Below are 16,073 nucleotides of genomic sequence, written 5' to 3' on the forward strand. Positions count from 1 at the left end.
CAACCAGCCTAATTGGAACCTAGGGTCCACCACATATAGAAAGAAAAAGGGAGATCGAAGCCAGTGCCGATTTTAACATATATAAGGAACCCCTATTGTCAAAATTGGGTCCTAAAAATAGGAGAAAATTTCTTGTACATGGACAGTATTATAGATATATATATTTTCAACTTTTTTTTTCAAATTTTAAGCCCAAAATATCAGGGACTCTTTATACACATTAAAATATGGCAACTGTTTTTGTATTGTATCATACAATATATATACACTATGCATATTGCATATGTTAGCATCACTTTATAGAGAAATATCGCATTGGAAGAATATTATCTATACCAGTGTTTCTCAACCGCAGAGCCCTGGCAAGAGTCAAACCAGGCCGTGAGTGATTCATCATTTTGTATATCCCCGTTCGTTTCCCATTAGTCGTGTTTATGACCAAGCCTTCTATTCAAAAAAAAAAAAATCCCACTGGGTCGCAGTCTTCTAAAGGTTGAGAACCACTGATCTATCTAAATTAGGCAAATAAATTACAATTAAAAATTATTTTATTTCCCATCGAGCCAGGAGAAACTTAAATACTACTTGCATACCATAAAGTACAAATTACTACTACCATATTTAAGAGCATTATGGGCCCCTGGGGAAAAGTGATTTTTCTGAAGCCCTAACTGGCAAATTCTTGAAAATTACAATCAGTTCTCATTTTTTGAGTGCCCGGGTGGGCCCATGTGTTAAGACAGCATTGCATACATTCACCTCATACACATTCTTCTGCAGAATTTCTAATGAATTGGTATGCTCGAATGTGTGTTCTGAATGCATGAGTGACCCTTATGTATTTGTTTTCAGAGTTTTGCTTGTTTTGTGTTCTTGTTGTTGCTGCCATCTGTCTTATATATATTATAAATACAAATTACTGTACACACACATACTGGAGTAACATAAATAAGATTCAAATTCACTTACAACCATGGATGGAGATACCAGTGGTTGGAGGGGGATGCTTCCCTCAACATCAAAAATGTGCACCCCAGCTGATCAATCTAATATGTATTGATGTCATCATCATCTCTCATTTGTCTCCCGCCTCCTCCTAACATTCATTCAAAAGTCTATCTCTTCTTATGCTTACAACATCAAGTAAGCAACAGCATTTTTTAATGCTAGTTTAGGGAAAGATCCAGTAAAAACACCGCTTTAATTTGCTACTCTTGCTATTGTTGTCATAGGACGGCAGCTTTCTTGCCCTAGGCATTGTCAATACTACTTTGAAAAATAGGTCACAATGTCTTGAACACTCCTCTTTAAACAGAGCTTGACAAATAAGAAAAAAAAACTAGGCTCCATACAAGCATTTTTTTTTTAAAGTTCCAAAAAATGTATAAAATATAAATATATAATAATTTGGCTTTATGGTAACCTCCCCCCCCCCCCCTTTTATGTTAACATAAATTCCAGTTTTTTTTCAGTAGACTCAGATTTAGTAACCACACATACAAAAATTTAGGTTCCAATTTTCCGGTCAATAATGACACTTGAGATTCATCTCAAGCCCTGACTTCAAAAATACACATTGATAACACATTGATACATATATAAAACTAATCCTGCTTACTTGGTAGCTTAAAAAATTGGCTCCAAAATTATCTTTCAAAGAACCAACAAGATAAACATCAATGTGACAAACATGTTGCGATACCCTTTGAAAAAGATTGGCAACACTGGGTCGAAGAGTGACTGGTTATGAGAGGTCATATTGCATTACGCAATTGCAGGATGAAGAAAAAACTCAAAACAAGACAAAAACAATATATATTATTGTAATAGAATAAATACATATATATATATATAAATATGCAAAAGTTATACTTGTAAGCTCATTAAAATATATAAAAAGACAATCAACAAGCAGTTTCTTTCATACTGCTCAGGTCCAGTTTGCATCGTTCAACCAGGCCCTTGGTGAAATTCTCTTCTTTCCTCTTCAGTTGAATCATTTTTCTTTCACGAATACTTGCCTAAAATTTAATGATTAATCACATATTTTTGATCAAATTGACAGATTTTTTTCTTGCTATTCTATCACATTTAACAATTCTCATCACAGTACTTTAGCATTGTAATATGTGGTCACCTGTGGCTGTAATATCCGGATGACTGGTTAGGGATGGGTCAGGGGTAAATCTAGTCATATTCTGTTGTTTCATGTTTTAGAACATCCTTAATCAGTCATCTGGCCAATTAATTTCTCCTATTCCCTCTTTTTTTTAAAGGTTTGTGGCTAATGAAATATATTTTCCTGACTAAAATTGTTTATGAATACATTAAAACTGACTTCATAATGTTCTTAACTTTATTTTTAACTTTATAATTAAAATAATTACTAATTAGTTTTAAATAATTAAGACCAAAAATTGGCAAGACGTCCTATTCTGTGACAGATTTATGACATAGATGCTGAAATGAATAAATTTTTTTTTTTGCAAATTAAGTTTGGAATCTCACATGTTCAGGGAAAACAAATCAAGTTCTTCCATGAACAAAAATATTGTTTTTTCTAATTAACAAAACTTATGTTAAAAATTGGGACATTAGCTGTTAAAAGGTTAAATAAAAATATTTTAATAGCAAAATGCATTTTTTTCTACACTAGTAAATCATAGGTGTAAAGTTACTAAAAATATTATAAGGGCTCAGAAATATTGAGAGGCTAGGGCCAAATCATTCAATACACATAACGATGATTGTAGCAAATATTGGGGGGAGGGGCTCAGATCCATGGGCCCCAATACCAGTTATTGCTTATGATGAAATAGAAGTAAAATACTTGTGTGAAGTTAATAATTCTGTATTTTTTTGAAATCATCCAAAAATTATATGTTAAAAAAACATAGGAATTTCTTAGTCAAGTTTATGCAAGGTAAATGCACAAGTAGTGGGCCACTTAGGAACATTTAATTTGTTATATATAAGTAATAATATCACAGTGCTTTATATCTGCAGCCTTTTTTTCCCTAACAGGAAAAAATAGGAATAAGTATTTAATAATTAACTTGCATAAAATAATTTTCTACAGATAAGATACTGATAGGAAAAAAAACAAAAACATTTTTCCAGAAAAAATGACAAACAGCAGCTTTCATTCCTCTAGATTTCACTATCAATGAATGAAATTTTGCACACATTTTTTTTCAGATCATTTATTGCTGTGGACTATATGATGATATTTTTCTCAAAGTAGCGAAATTTGCATCTGCAGATTACATGCAGGAAATTATAGTACTTATACTTGAAGGTAAATTTTCAAAAGCAGATTTCTAAAGTATTTGTACAAAAAATAATGAAACCATTTTAAATACCGCCAACTCTTGGCTGTTCTGAGGAGGCTGAAACAATGGTGATCAGAAGAATGGATATGTGTGTGTGTAGCATATTTATACTACAGTAGCCCTCTGGTAGCAGTGCTGGGTTCCTTGGAACCAGCCACCTCCATGTTCAAGCCAGTATTATGGTCTTCTGCAGAGCAGAGCTGCAGTGGGGATTACAGAGCTATAATTCCATACTAAAAAATATAGATGGTTTTTCCCATATAAAAACATATTGTACACAGGAATTTATGGTACATCCATGGTTTTTTGGAATAAGTGTTTTGTATCTGCAGACTTGTTTTTACAACAAAACAAAGTTTTGGGATAATATTTATTGTGTGTACTTTATAATGTTTCGAGGGCTGTTGACAATTTAAAAAATTTTGGGAAAAAAAAACATTCGCGGTATGCCCTTCATTTTAATTCAAGTTTCCCCCAACGCCAGTGGCTCCGTCAAACCACACATGACCTAGGCTCTGTCAATTCTGGGATGTAAGTCTTTTACCCATGTGGATTGGGTCGTGCTGGGGAACACCAGTGGCTGACATCCTCAGAAGATGTCAGGTGTCGTAACCTGATACTAAATTTGGTAATTTGTTTTTCAGCTGGAAGTCCAAGATTTTTCAACAGCTGACCAACCAATGATTTCAACTTTGCTTATGCTTTTTCAGCATGCCAGGTGCTGCTGAGGCCATCAATGAAATCAGTGGGACAACTAATTGGATTGAACCCCCCCCCTTTTTTTTTGTGAAATGACATAAAGATGCCACACTCACAGGATACCAACAATTTAATATTCACCGTCAATCAGAACAAGCAGCGCCTGACAAGGTAAACACATTACAATCATTGGTCGGTCCTGTTGGAAAGTCTCAGATTTCCAGCTAAAAACACAAATCTTAAAATTCAGTATCAAGTTACACCTCCTCCTGATGATGCCAATCACCACTTCTTTCTTTCAAATCGATCACAACTCGGGTCTATTGCCACGAGCAATTTACTACCTATTGAGATGTGCCAGAAGTGTAAGTGTGTGTACTTAACAGTCTGAGTGCATATCTAGTGTTGCTCTGATTTTTCAGTGCTGTCATCTATATTTCAGAAGTGAAGTGTAATGACTGAATATTTGTACTGTTTGTAGGTCTGTTGCTTTCTGTGGCGAGACTTTCTAATGAGGAGATCGGCTCACATTTGTGCCTCAAAGTTGGGAACCACAGAAAACACTACTACTTAACCGTACATGCCCCTCCTACACATTCTTCTGCAGAATTTCTAATGAATCGGTATATGCCGGAATGTGTGTGTTCTGAGTGTATGCGTGGCCTTAACATATTTATGTTGTCAAAACCGAACTTTTTTGTGTTGCTATCTGTTTTCTATATTTCGAAGTGAAAATTAAAATGCCTGAATTTTCACATTATGTAAGCATCGTATTGTAGGTTTACCTGCTTTCTTGGGAGACCGACCTACAATCAACAACTAGGTGTGGGGAAATGTTGAATGAAATGAACTCATACCAACAACCTTTTGCCCTAAGAACTTCTCTTCCACTTTTTAATGTGTGTATCTAACATCTACAATATATTCTTCTTATCAGCAAATGAGAGGACTGATGGGCATAAAATCAAACTTACCACTGAATAAACAACACCAGTTCCAATTGAAAAAAGGCCACCAATGAGTGTCGGCAATGTCAAACAACATGGAATCCCAATGCTTTGAAAAAAAAAGAAAAATATGAGTTTGAATGAGTGCACTCAAATTAAAACAAGATATCAGTTTATATAAAGTAATATGATAACATTGCACATAATTTTGATTACGGAATGAAGTTTGAAGTTATTCGGGTACTTATAAGCACTGCCAGATATTGCTATTGTTTTGAATAGTGGAGTTTATTTATTCTTCATGCTAGCAATAAAAAAAATAGTTGCGTGTTAGCATGTGATGTCATCTGATAAACAAAACATGGAAGTATATAAAATACTACTACTACTTAACTGCATAAAAATACATCTAGTACACATTCCTCAGCAAAATTCCTGATGAATCAGTACCTGCTAGAATGAATGTGCAACTGAGTTCATGTGTGGCCCCAAACATATTCATGTTGTTACTGTTGCACTTGATTTGTGTTCTTGCTGGGGCTGTCATCTACGTTCCATAAAATGTATATAACATAACTAATAATTGAGTTCAAACAAGATCACAACAAAGCATAAGCAGCCAAGAACACAGGAGAATATCCAGGGTGATGCTCTGAGCTAGGATAGGAGTTGGGGCCCATAGGCATACCCAGTAACTTTTCAAGGAAAAGGGAGGATTTCATAATTTCTTTTCTCCTCGGGGAGAGTTTACATTTTTCCCTGCAAAATATAATCTTGGCTCAAGGTTAGAACAACCCCTTCCCTCGCAATGCGAATGGTTGGGGGGAAATCCATGAATGTGCCATAAGGTAACCATATGTCTTATACTTTATTGGTGGGGATGGTAGAACCATTATTTCTCCATATTATCTTCTGCTCTCAGGCTCTGTGAGGGGAAGCAATTATATTTTTTGCCCTCCTCTGGATCTGTGCCTGCAAGAACATCAACAGTCTGATTGAATATCAGTATTCAAGATCAAAAAAATCTTCCAGAGGTTATACCAAAAGTTCTATATGATTATTGAAAATGAACTATGTAGATACTCATCAACTACTATGAACTATAAATGGTGGTGGAGTCTGATCATTGCCAAACTGTGAGGAACATGGTAGAGTTAGGAACTCACTGTTCAACAGTTTCCTTCTCACTTGTGAAGTAAGTCACTGAGCTTGATGAGTAGGTCCCCCCATGAGCTAGCTGAATGAATAAAACAACTGGTGTGAGTGTACACTTGGAGGAGGGAGATGTCTGTGATTCTCTGCTCCATAGGCGTCAATTCCCAGATTGAGAAATCTGTAGTTTGTCACGTGACAAAATATTTTGCTGCTGAAGGAAACATACAAATAAAAGGGGAAATTGTGGATTTTTAGGGTGACCATATGACCCACTTTCCCAGGAACATCTCTGTAACATTTCCTGTAATTTTGACCCTCCCAATTTTTTTTTTAAAATAAAAATTATCTCGTTTCATGCTGTATTTTCAATGAAGTCTACTGGAATTTTTATTTGCCACTTAAATCACACATATTATTATGACGATGAATAGTCATCTCACATACAGTATTTGTCCATACATTAAAAAAAAATTTCCCTGTGGAACTCATTTTAATCCACAGTGATTTGCAGTAGCACTTTATTTCCTGCCATTGATGATTTTTTTTTTTTTAAGATTAAAAAAATAATTGGAAACTTTGCTTAGTTTTGGTATCATATTTGGCAACAATTTTCCTGCATTCTTATTGAAAAAAAAGCGGTCACTTTGAGATTGTAAGGACTGAAGAATTTTTATTGGGGATTCTTAATTTCTGCGAAGCAAAATTTAAGGATTTTTCTATATAGATAGGAAAGATTGAAAGAATTTGGTTTCGACCGGAAGATTTATTACAGCTAAAAAAATCGGAAGCATTAGCACATATGCTATGCTCTTATTTTCAAACCAATTGGTTAAAAATCATAAGATATGCCAAAATCTGTACGATTTCAAATTATTGATATTATTCCAAAATAGATTGAACATATCCTAGCCTATATCTGATGCTGTAATGAATTGATTTGCTTATTTGAAAATTTTTTTAAAAATCATACCAAATATAAGATATGCATCTGGAACAGTAACTAAAACTGAAGACTTTTAAGCCAGAAGGAAGATATAGAGCACCAGATGCACTGAAAATAAAAACATAGGTCGTTATCAATTATTTTACTGTATTAAAAAATCTGCATTTCACAAATATATAAAATCATTTCTCAATGCACTGAAGACATTTTTGTACAAGTTAAAAACATTATAAAAACAATGTAAGTCAATTTGCGATAAGTTGACTCAACTTGAATATCTGTTTAAGTCAAAGTTTTCACTCAGCCCCCAGAAATTTTTACGTATTTTAATGTAGAAGTTTCCCCTTAACTGGAAGTTTCCTTCCTTTAAGTCAAAGTTTTCAGGAATAAGAGAAATTTAAAAAACAGCATTTAACAAGTCGCTTGTCTGCTTGCACGACTTTCTCACAAAAGAGGAACAAAAAGAAAAAAAATAAAGAAACAGCCAAAAATAACTTCATTTCTTGACAGAAAATAATATTGTATGCAGTTTATTTATAACTTGTTTAATTAATACGAGTACCATGAATGCATCCGTTTCCATAATACAGTATGTACATTTAGTTTATTTCTAAATAATATTTTATTCAATAATTAAATATGATTAAATTAGAATAAATTATCATTTCAAATTTCTTCACCTCCAGTAGTTTGACATGTTTTACCAATATGATATTCGTAAAAAGTGCTGTTATTTCATTAAATATTTCTTTTTCCTACCCACCAAAATTGTTGATATAAATCGAACTTATGATAACTCTTTTTTTTTTTTCTCCAGCCACTGCACATTCAACTTATTGAGATTTGACTGCATGTGTTATGGTTCAAGTATATCTCCCGGACACTTTGCAAAGTGGTCAGTCATTTCTCACATTGCCCAGACTTGTGTGAGGATCCAGGGGTTTGGGGAGGCGAATGTCCCTCTCAAGAACCAAATAATCAGGGAAAAATTTGTATGTCTTGTAAAAGACAGTACTCAACAAATCTACACAATAAGTCAATTTTTCTGACCTAGACCGACACCAAGATTTCAAGCACTAGTCACTTCATGGAGAGACCAACCAGTTGTGGGCAAGTTCGTAAAGCATCTACTACTACTACTACTATTTCACTGTACATGCACCTCGTACACATTCCTCTGTGGAATTTCTAATGAATCAGTGCATGCAGGAATAGGTTGTATGTGTGTGCAGGGCCCTAATATATTTATGTTGTCAGAGTTGCACTTGCTTTATATTCCTACTGGTGCTGCCATCTCTCTTCCATATTTTGAAGTGAAGATGGCAAATTCTTGAATTTTTAATGTCATGTAAGTATCATGTTGAAAGTCTGCTTGCTCCCTATGGGGAGACTATTTTAGATAGGAGGTTGGCTCATATTCACACCTCGAATTGGGAAAACTGCAGAAAACATATTTCAGCCAATCACTGCTGTGCTGCCAACAGGGTTTGAACCTGGAGAAAGAAAAAGTCTACATGGGACCCCATGACTTACACGACAGCTTCACAAATCATATAGACTTCAGATATGTATGGTAAGAAAATTTATTGTAAATCATAAATTGAAGGGTTCGGCAGAATAACGGTCTATGTTACATTTTTGCAAAATTAGTTTATTGACCAAATAACGTCCTATATAGCTTTCCTTACATGTTCCTCAAGCCAGTTCTTGCAGAAATCAACACACGTCGTGGCTATGCCACTTTATATAGTCGCAACTGTGAATTCTGTAATTGAAACAACAGTCTACGTTGCCATTGTGTTCATTGTTTTACTCAGTTACCTTCCCAGACAGAATAATGGTCTATGTTACTTTCAGGCAAAAGGAATTTCCCTAATTTAGTGAACTTTCATTGGGTCTCCTCTAAAGTTTGAAGAAACAGCATAGACTATTGTTCTTAGCTTAACCCTCGTAACTTTGCTATACCCTGAAATCCAATATCACACTCAACATCATATATATCCCTCATTTTGTTACTGCAATTAAAAAAAAAATTCACTGGCTCATCAAACGGGGGGGGGGGGGGGGGGGGGAAGAGAAGCAAAGATCATCAGGAACACATATAATGGAGGAAAGGCAAATTTCTCTCCACCCTCCACCCATGCCAATAATACAATTTTTTACTGGGGGGGGGGGGGTAATCATCCTCAAAGCCACTCGTAGGGATGTGCGACAGGTGCAGTCGCAATGGGGCCCATGCTTTATGAGGCTCTGCAATCATGGTAAATGATTGGAGGCTTTCACCAATTCTTATTATTTCTCCTCTTAATTCTGGATTTACATCGATTGCAGCATCCATTAGTTTGAAATTCTGAAATCGTTTCTTTCATAGATTCTAGAGTTACTTCTGAAATTCCATCAGTTCTGGAATTACTTTTTTTTCACCCTTCTTTAATTATTTCAATAATCAATTCTAGAATTCTTTCTTCCCTCAATTCTGAATTGTGAAAAATTCTAGAATTTTTCCTTCTATTAATTCTGAATTTTCATTAACTGTAGAATTCTCTCTCCTCTAACTCTGAATTTTTTAAAATCTAAAATGTTTCCCTCCATTAAAATTCTGGATTTTCACCAAATCTGTAATATTTGCTTCTATAATTTCTTAATTTTTATCATTTCTGGAATTATTATTTTTCCATTATATAATTCTGAATTTTCATTGGTACTGGAATTATTTCCATTAACTATTTTTAATTTATAAATTGCAAAATTTTCATTAGTTTTGGGAATGGTCTCCTCTCTCACTAGTTTAGAATATACCTTGAGCAAACTGAATTTTTATACATTTCTGCGTTAATTTACATTTAATTGTGTGTTTAAAATTTTTTGTAGTGACATTTCTCAGCATTCCTGTGTATTCTGAAATAATGGATGCAGATCCCCCCCGCTTACAAAATATTTAAAATCGGGGCAAAGGGTGTCCCACACATTCTGGGTGCCCAGAAGTTGTTGAGAAGCACCTGTTAAGGGCTGTCCTGCATGACTCACTCCCCCCATATCTTCCCCCCCCCCCCATGCCCATTATATTGGGGCTAGGTCATAATGTGGAATTAAAGTGTCAAATTAAAATTCAACAACGCATGTATTATTATTATTTGTACTTGCCTGATTTCTGCATCAAATCGCATCTTTCCTCTCTTCCTACCACATTCATATATCATCATGATTATACCAATTGTTCTGAGAATATGTTGAGAAAAAAAAACATGTCACAGTGACAAGATTTCATGAAATAAAACAAACTTAGAAGCAAGTTTAATAGCTAGTAATTTTGAATGAAGCCAAGCATATGCATAATGAATTGTACAATAGCATGAATAAGTAACAGAGTACAGTCAAACTTGGTTATGGCACCTTAGTTATAACATCAATAATCAGTTTCTGGGCCTTCTTAAGAGCTTCGTGGTCTCCTGGGCCAACTGATTTTGCTGAGGTCCTACCTGGCAAACTCTCAAAAATTTCAACCAGATCTAATTCTTGTGAGACCCTTTCTTCTCTTGAGGTGACCCACGTGGGCCCATGTGTTTACAGTACTGATCAGTGGTACGGACTGATTCCCATGGAGCAGCAGTTCTCAACCGGCGCTCTGCTGTGACTCGAGGAAAATAAAAGGAATCAGTAAATTTGATAGATAAGTAAATAAGAGGTCTACAAGGTACTGCCATAAAACTTATGTACAAAAAGGGCTAAGCTAGTCAAAAAAGGTTGAGAACCGCTGCCATAGAGAATAATGAAAATGGACTTTGCTTATAATGGTTATGAAAAGCAACCACCTCAGATGTAATACTAAGTTTTTTGTAATTTTGTTTTAATAATGTTTTCCAAGAAATTCCTAAGATGTGAGCTCCCCATGTTCAGGGAATGTTCGTCTGTTGTTCTACCTATACCTAACGTTGAAAAATAAAAGATGTATTGCTGTTTGATGCTCTGTGCTTCATATGAAACATATGCATATTTTGCCCTTCCCAACTATTTTTTTTATAAAAATGTCCCTTTTTTTCAACAAAGCTTGCATCAATTCCCCCTGTTTATTAGAATCAGGAATAGAGGTAATTTGCATAATTTATAAATTGTGGTTGTTCGGGCCACTAGATGGCAGTATCAGCTGTTGGTGAGCAGCCGTCCGTCGCCTTGGGTGGCTGCGTGTGCAACTCAGTATCATGATAGCGACCAAACTGACAACACGTGCCTTGTGTTGTTTCCCACTCATATATTTTAATAAAATGCATAGTTTGTTTAGTTTGTTATTTGTATCTTGAATTGCCCTTTTATTTATTGATGGTTCGCTCAGTGGAATATGCAGTTTTAGTTACCTTGAACTCATCTGAAAGTCATGCCACAAGAGCGTGAACAGTGCTATAATGAATATAACAAAAAATATTCATCTCATATTTACCAATTTAACTTTTTGGCACGAAATACGTTTTCAGCAAACTTGTGGTAGCATTGTATTTCTCATCAAGGGTTATTTATAAGCAATATTTGGTAGTTTCGCTAACATTTTAGCGAAAATCAGCAATGTCTTCTGTATAAATTATCCCAGTTCCTCGTATCTGACTCAATCAAATTAGTCACCCCATACAAGGACTTAAGAAATCCTGGTTGATCATGGTGACTAAAAAATTAACATTGGCACCTAATATTTTTTTCGTGTACGATAACAAGGCTGAGGGCAGCAGAAAATTATCAGAAATAATGTCATGTCTGCTAGCATGATAAGGGATCCCTAAGTTCAGGAGAAGTAAAAAGACATACCAGGGGAAAATCTAAAACTCGCTATTGGGAGGAGTGATTTTTCAAATGGTTATAGATGACGAGACGATACATCTCTCATTTTGGTCCGTATTTTCTGGGACACACACAGTCCTGGTTTTCTCTATTTCCATCCTGACTTTTTAAAAAAAAAATTGCTCGGTTTTTTCAGTTTCTTCGTAAGTTTTCTTGCATTTGCTATTTAACCAAAAACATTGATACAAGTAATTTTCAATGGATTTATTGAATGCAATATTATAATATTTGCATTTTGCTTGTGGGGGGGGGGGTGATCAGTTGATCAACACATCCGCCCTGAGACATACTATTCTGGACTGATTTCTTTGGTAAAAAAATTCTTGGTGCCTATGAAATTTTGCTGGTGCCCCTAATTTTTTTTTCCTTCAATTTTTCAAACCCTGCCCTAAACATAATGAAATAGAAACTTCATGTAAAGTATTTGACTCTGATTATACAATTTTTGTCAAAAACAGGTCTGTGAAAACCTAGCTTAGGTTATAACAACAAACTTTCATGGAATTTCCGATCATGTCATAACCAGGTTTTATACAAATATTTTAAACAAGAACCAAAGGCAAGGATACAGAGTCAAATAGAACGCTTGCCATCTCGGGAACTCTCCAGCTATTCCAAGGATACTTCCAATGAACAGAGCTACAAATGATAAAACATACATATGTTCGAATCATGGGTTTTGAGAAGTATGGGTAAAACTTTACAGTTTAGAAAAAACCTTCATAACCATATATAGTAAAATAAGATGTAAATTGAAAATAATAATTATAACTAAATGAACAAACTGTAATATTAGGACTAAGCAGAGTTATATGACTGGTATTAAGTTATTAATTCAGATTTTTGGCTTAAAACCAGCAACTGGACTAACAAAGTATGTAATTAATCATTCATTGACCTAGTCCCTCATTCTCTAGATGACTCTTTTAGTTACTCATTGACATGGTATTTTGCTCTCTAGGTTACTTTTTTGGTGATTTGCAATGCTTACGCACTATTTTGGTCACACATGCTTGCATATTGTTTTCGTCACTCACATGCTTGCACACACTCTAGATTCCCAATTGGTCACTCGCATGCTTGCACACACTCTAGATTCCCAATTGGTCACTCGCATGCTTGCACACACTCTAGATTCCCAATTGGTCACTCGCATGCTTGCACACACTCTAGATTCCCAATTGGTCACTCGCATGCTTGCACACACTCTAGATTCTCAATTGGTCACTCGCATGCTTGCACACACTCTAGATCAGTGGTTCTCAACCTTTTCAAGCCTTTTTTTTTTTTTTTTTAAACCGAGCACAACTCAGGTCTATCGCCATAGGCAATTTACTACCCAGTGAGTTGTGCCGGAAGTTAAGTGTGTGTACCTAACAGTTTGAGTGCGTGTCTAGTGTTGTGTATGATTTTTCAGTGCTGTCATCTATATCTCAGAAGTGAAGTGAGTGATGTGTAGTGACTGAATATTTGTACTGTTTGTAGGACTGTTGCTCTCTGTGGCGAGACTTTTTAACGGGGAGATCGGCTCGCATTTGCGCCTCGAAGTTGGGAACCACAGAAAACCAACTTCAGCCGACCACCACTGTGGTGACAGTGGGGCTCGAACCCGGGTCCCCGCTATGCGAGTCCGTCACTATGACCACTCGACCACCACAGCGGCCCTTTTCAAGCCTGCAGCCCAGTTTCATTGATTTTCGTGAGTCGAAGGCCTGTTCAAACACATAACCAACGGAAAATGAATAAGGAGAAATGAAGCGGCTAATCACTCACAGCCTGGTATGAATGATATCAGAGCCCGGCGGCTGAGAAACACTGCTCTAGATTCTCAATTGGTCACTAGCATGCTTCCACACACTCTAGATTCTCGATTGGTCCCTAGCATGCTTGCATGCATTCTAGATTCTCAATCACTCATTGAGCTGGTCCCTCATTGTCTAGATGTCTATTTTAATAACTCATTGACATGGTATTTTGCTCTCTAGGCTACTTTTTTGGTGATTTGCAATGCTTACGCACTATTTTGGTCACACATGCTTGCATATTGTTTTGGTCACTCACATGCTTGCATATTGTTTTGGTCACTCACATGCTTGCATATTGTTTTGGTCACTCACATGCTTGCATATTGTTTTGGTCACTCACATGCTTGCACACTCTAGATTTTCATTCACTCTTTTAATCATTCACTCACCTGGTCTCTCGTTCTGTAGGTGACTCTTTTAGTTGCTCACTGACATATTTTGCTCTTTAGGATACTCTTTTTGTGATTCATATGCTTGCACACATAGGTGCCAGAACATAGGGTCTGAGGCCATTTTAGCCTCCCCAAAAACAATGCAATGAACCCTCCGTCTCCCCCTGCACATGCTTGAGTCTCGTATATGCAGGACAACCAGCAACTTTCAGCTCCCTCTCAATATTTTCCTCATGTCAGCGCCTCTGCTTGCTCACAGTTTTGGCCACTCACATGCTTGCACTTACTCTAAATTCTCGATCACTCACTGACCTCATCCCTAGTTCTCTAGGTGACGCTTTTGGTCGCTCACTGACATGCTCTACTACTAAAATAAACATACCTTGTCCATGTTCCTGTACGAAACTTCTAATGAATTGGTACATGATGGAATATGCGTGTGCATATTGCGTTGTGAACCTAACATGAAGTTTGTATCTGTGCAATGCTTGTTATAGTGCTGCAACATGTTTTTCAAACTACGAGTGAAGTGTAATGATTGAAGGTTTTAAAGCCGTTTTGTAAGCTGTTGCTGCTCTTTGCGGTGAGACTATTTAACAGGAAGAAGGGCTAGCATTCGCCCATCGAAGTCGGCAACCACAGAAAACGAACTTAAGCCAACCACTATTGTGGCGCCTGTGTGGTTCAAACCCAACCTGCACCCCCTAGATCACTCTTTTGTTCGACAACTGACGTCCCTCGCTCTATAGGTGAAGCCATGGTTATGATTTTGCCGCCCGTCCCACATTCCACCCTAATTTTCTAGACCACTCATTCCTCAATTTGCCGCTCTGGTCCATACCCCGCTTAGCCCCCCCCCCTCCATTAACGATTCTCTGCCTGGAAACAGAGAAAGGTACTACAATACTATTCGTTTTTACGCACATGGAATACAGGGCCGTCTTAACAGGTTCATGGGCCCCAGGGCAAAGTGATCTTTCTGAGGCCCTACCAGGCAAATTCTCGGAAATTTCAACCAGATCTCATTTTTGTGAGGCCCCTTTTCTCTTGAGGTGCCCGGGTGGGCCCATGCCTTAAGACGGCACTGATGGAATAACATAATTACTAAAACTAGACCATTTTTGATTTTTAAATTAAACTTATAAATAAATGAATATTGATTCGAACCCAAACCAGTCCGCAATCCCATTTCGTTGGCGAAGATGTCCCAGTGCACGTGTTTCTCTTCCATTATTTGAATGACGAGGCTTTTCTTCACAAAACTCCACTCCCAATTCGAAACTCGGTGCAGTAGAATTTCACGCGGTCACTTGGGTTACATAACTTTTGTTTACAAACAAAGCGTCCATTGATTCTAACTTTTCTTTTTCTTGCCAGATGCTGACATCTGGATGACAATCTTGTAAACGAAAACGTGACGTATCACATCGAGCGCCATCTATTTCTGTTTCTGTTAAAATAAAAATAGTTCATTTGATATTGAGTATGCACATGCATTTCTAGAGAACTTAAGAGGATCGGATACATTTCCTGAGCTCTTGAAGGATTCGCGAAACATTTAGAGATCCCTGAAGTGGCTCTGTAAGGGATTTATCATTAGGGAGAATGTTAGTTCATTTTTGGCGCACCGAAGTAAGATACCATTTAGAATATTTCATATTTTCATAAAGAGTGGTTGATGACGTGAGCACCGTCCAAACCCCCCCCCCCCCTTCCCCTGTCAGCAAATCGGAAACTCTCTAACGTAATACTTGAATGACCCCTTAGCGAGCTAAATAACCTATATCGTATAAAAAGTTTCTAACTTGAAACACAGATGGCAGCACCAACTAACACAGAAATGTCAAAAAATTCATAAATTCACCTACGCCAACATCACCAGATGGCGCCACCATCAGAACTTAATTTCTAATTTGACTTACATTCCAGGGAATTAAAAAAAATATATATATATATATATATATGTAAAAATG

The 16,073-nt window shown here is 36.4% G+C and overlaps 1 protein-coding gene across 1 annotated transcript; it reads right to left on the bottom strand.

Moving 5' to 3' along the window:
• Positions 1-1,800: 1,800 nt before the first annotated feature.
• LOC149090332 (cytochrome b-245 light chain-like) lies at positions 1,801-15,457 on the bottom strand. Its single transcript, XM_089235863.1, has 6 exons — positions 15,268-15,457; positions 12,473-12,542; positions 10,221-10,295; positions 7,104-7,184; positions 5,006-5,087; positions 1,801-2,021 (listed from the first exon to the last, which is right to left on the bottom strand). Exons 1-6 carry the CDS (start codon positions 15,329-15,331, stop codon positions 1,905-1,907), a joined length of 489 nt encoding a protein of 162 aa, XP_089091989.1. The 5' UTR covers positions 15,332-15,457; the 3' UTR covers positions 1,801-1,904.
• Positions 15,458-16,073: the final 616 nt, after the last annotated feature.

This window comes from Pholcus phalangioides, unplaced genomic scaffold, assembly GCF_987345545.1.
Source record: "Pholcus phalangioides strain wild (caught in Gottingen) unplaced genomic scaffold, Ppha-v1.0 ptg000001l_1, whole genome shotgun sequence".
NCBI classification, from domain to species: domain Eukaryota; kingdom Metazoa; phylum Arthropoda; class Arachnida; order Araneae; family Pholcidae; genus Pholcus; species Pholcus phalangioides.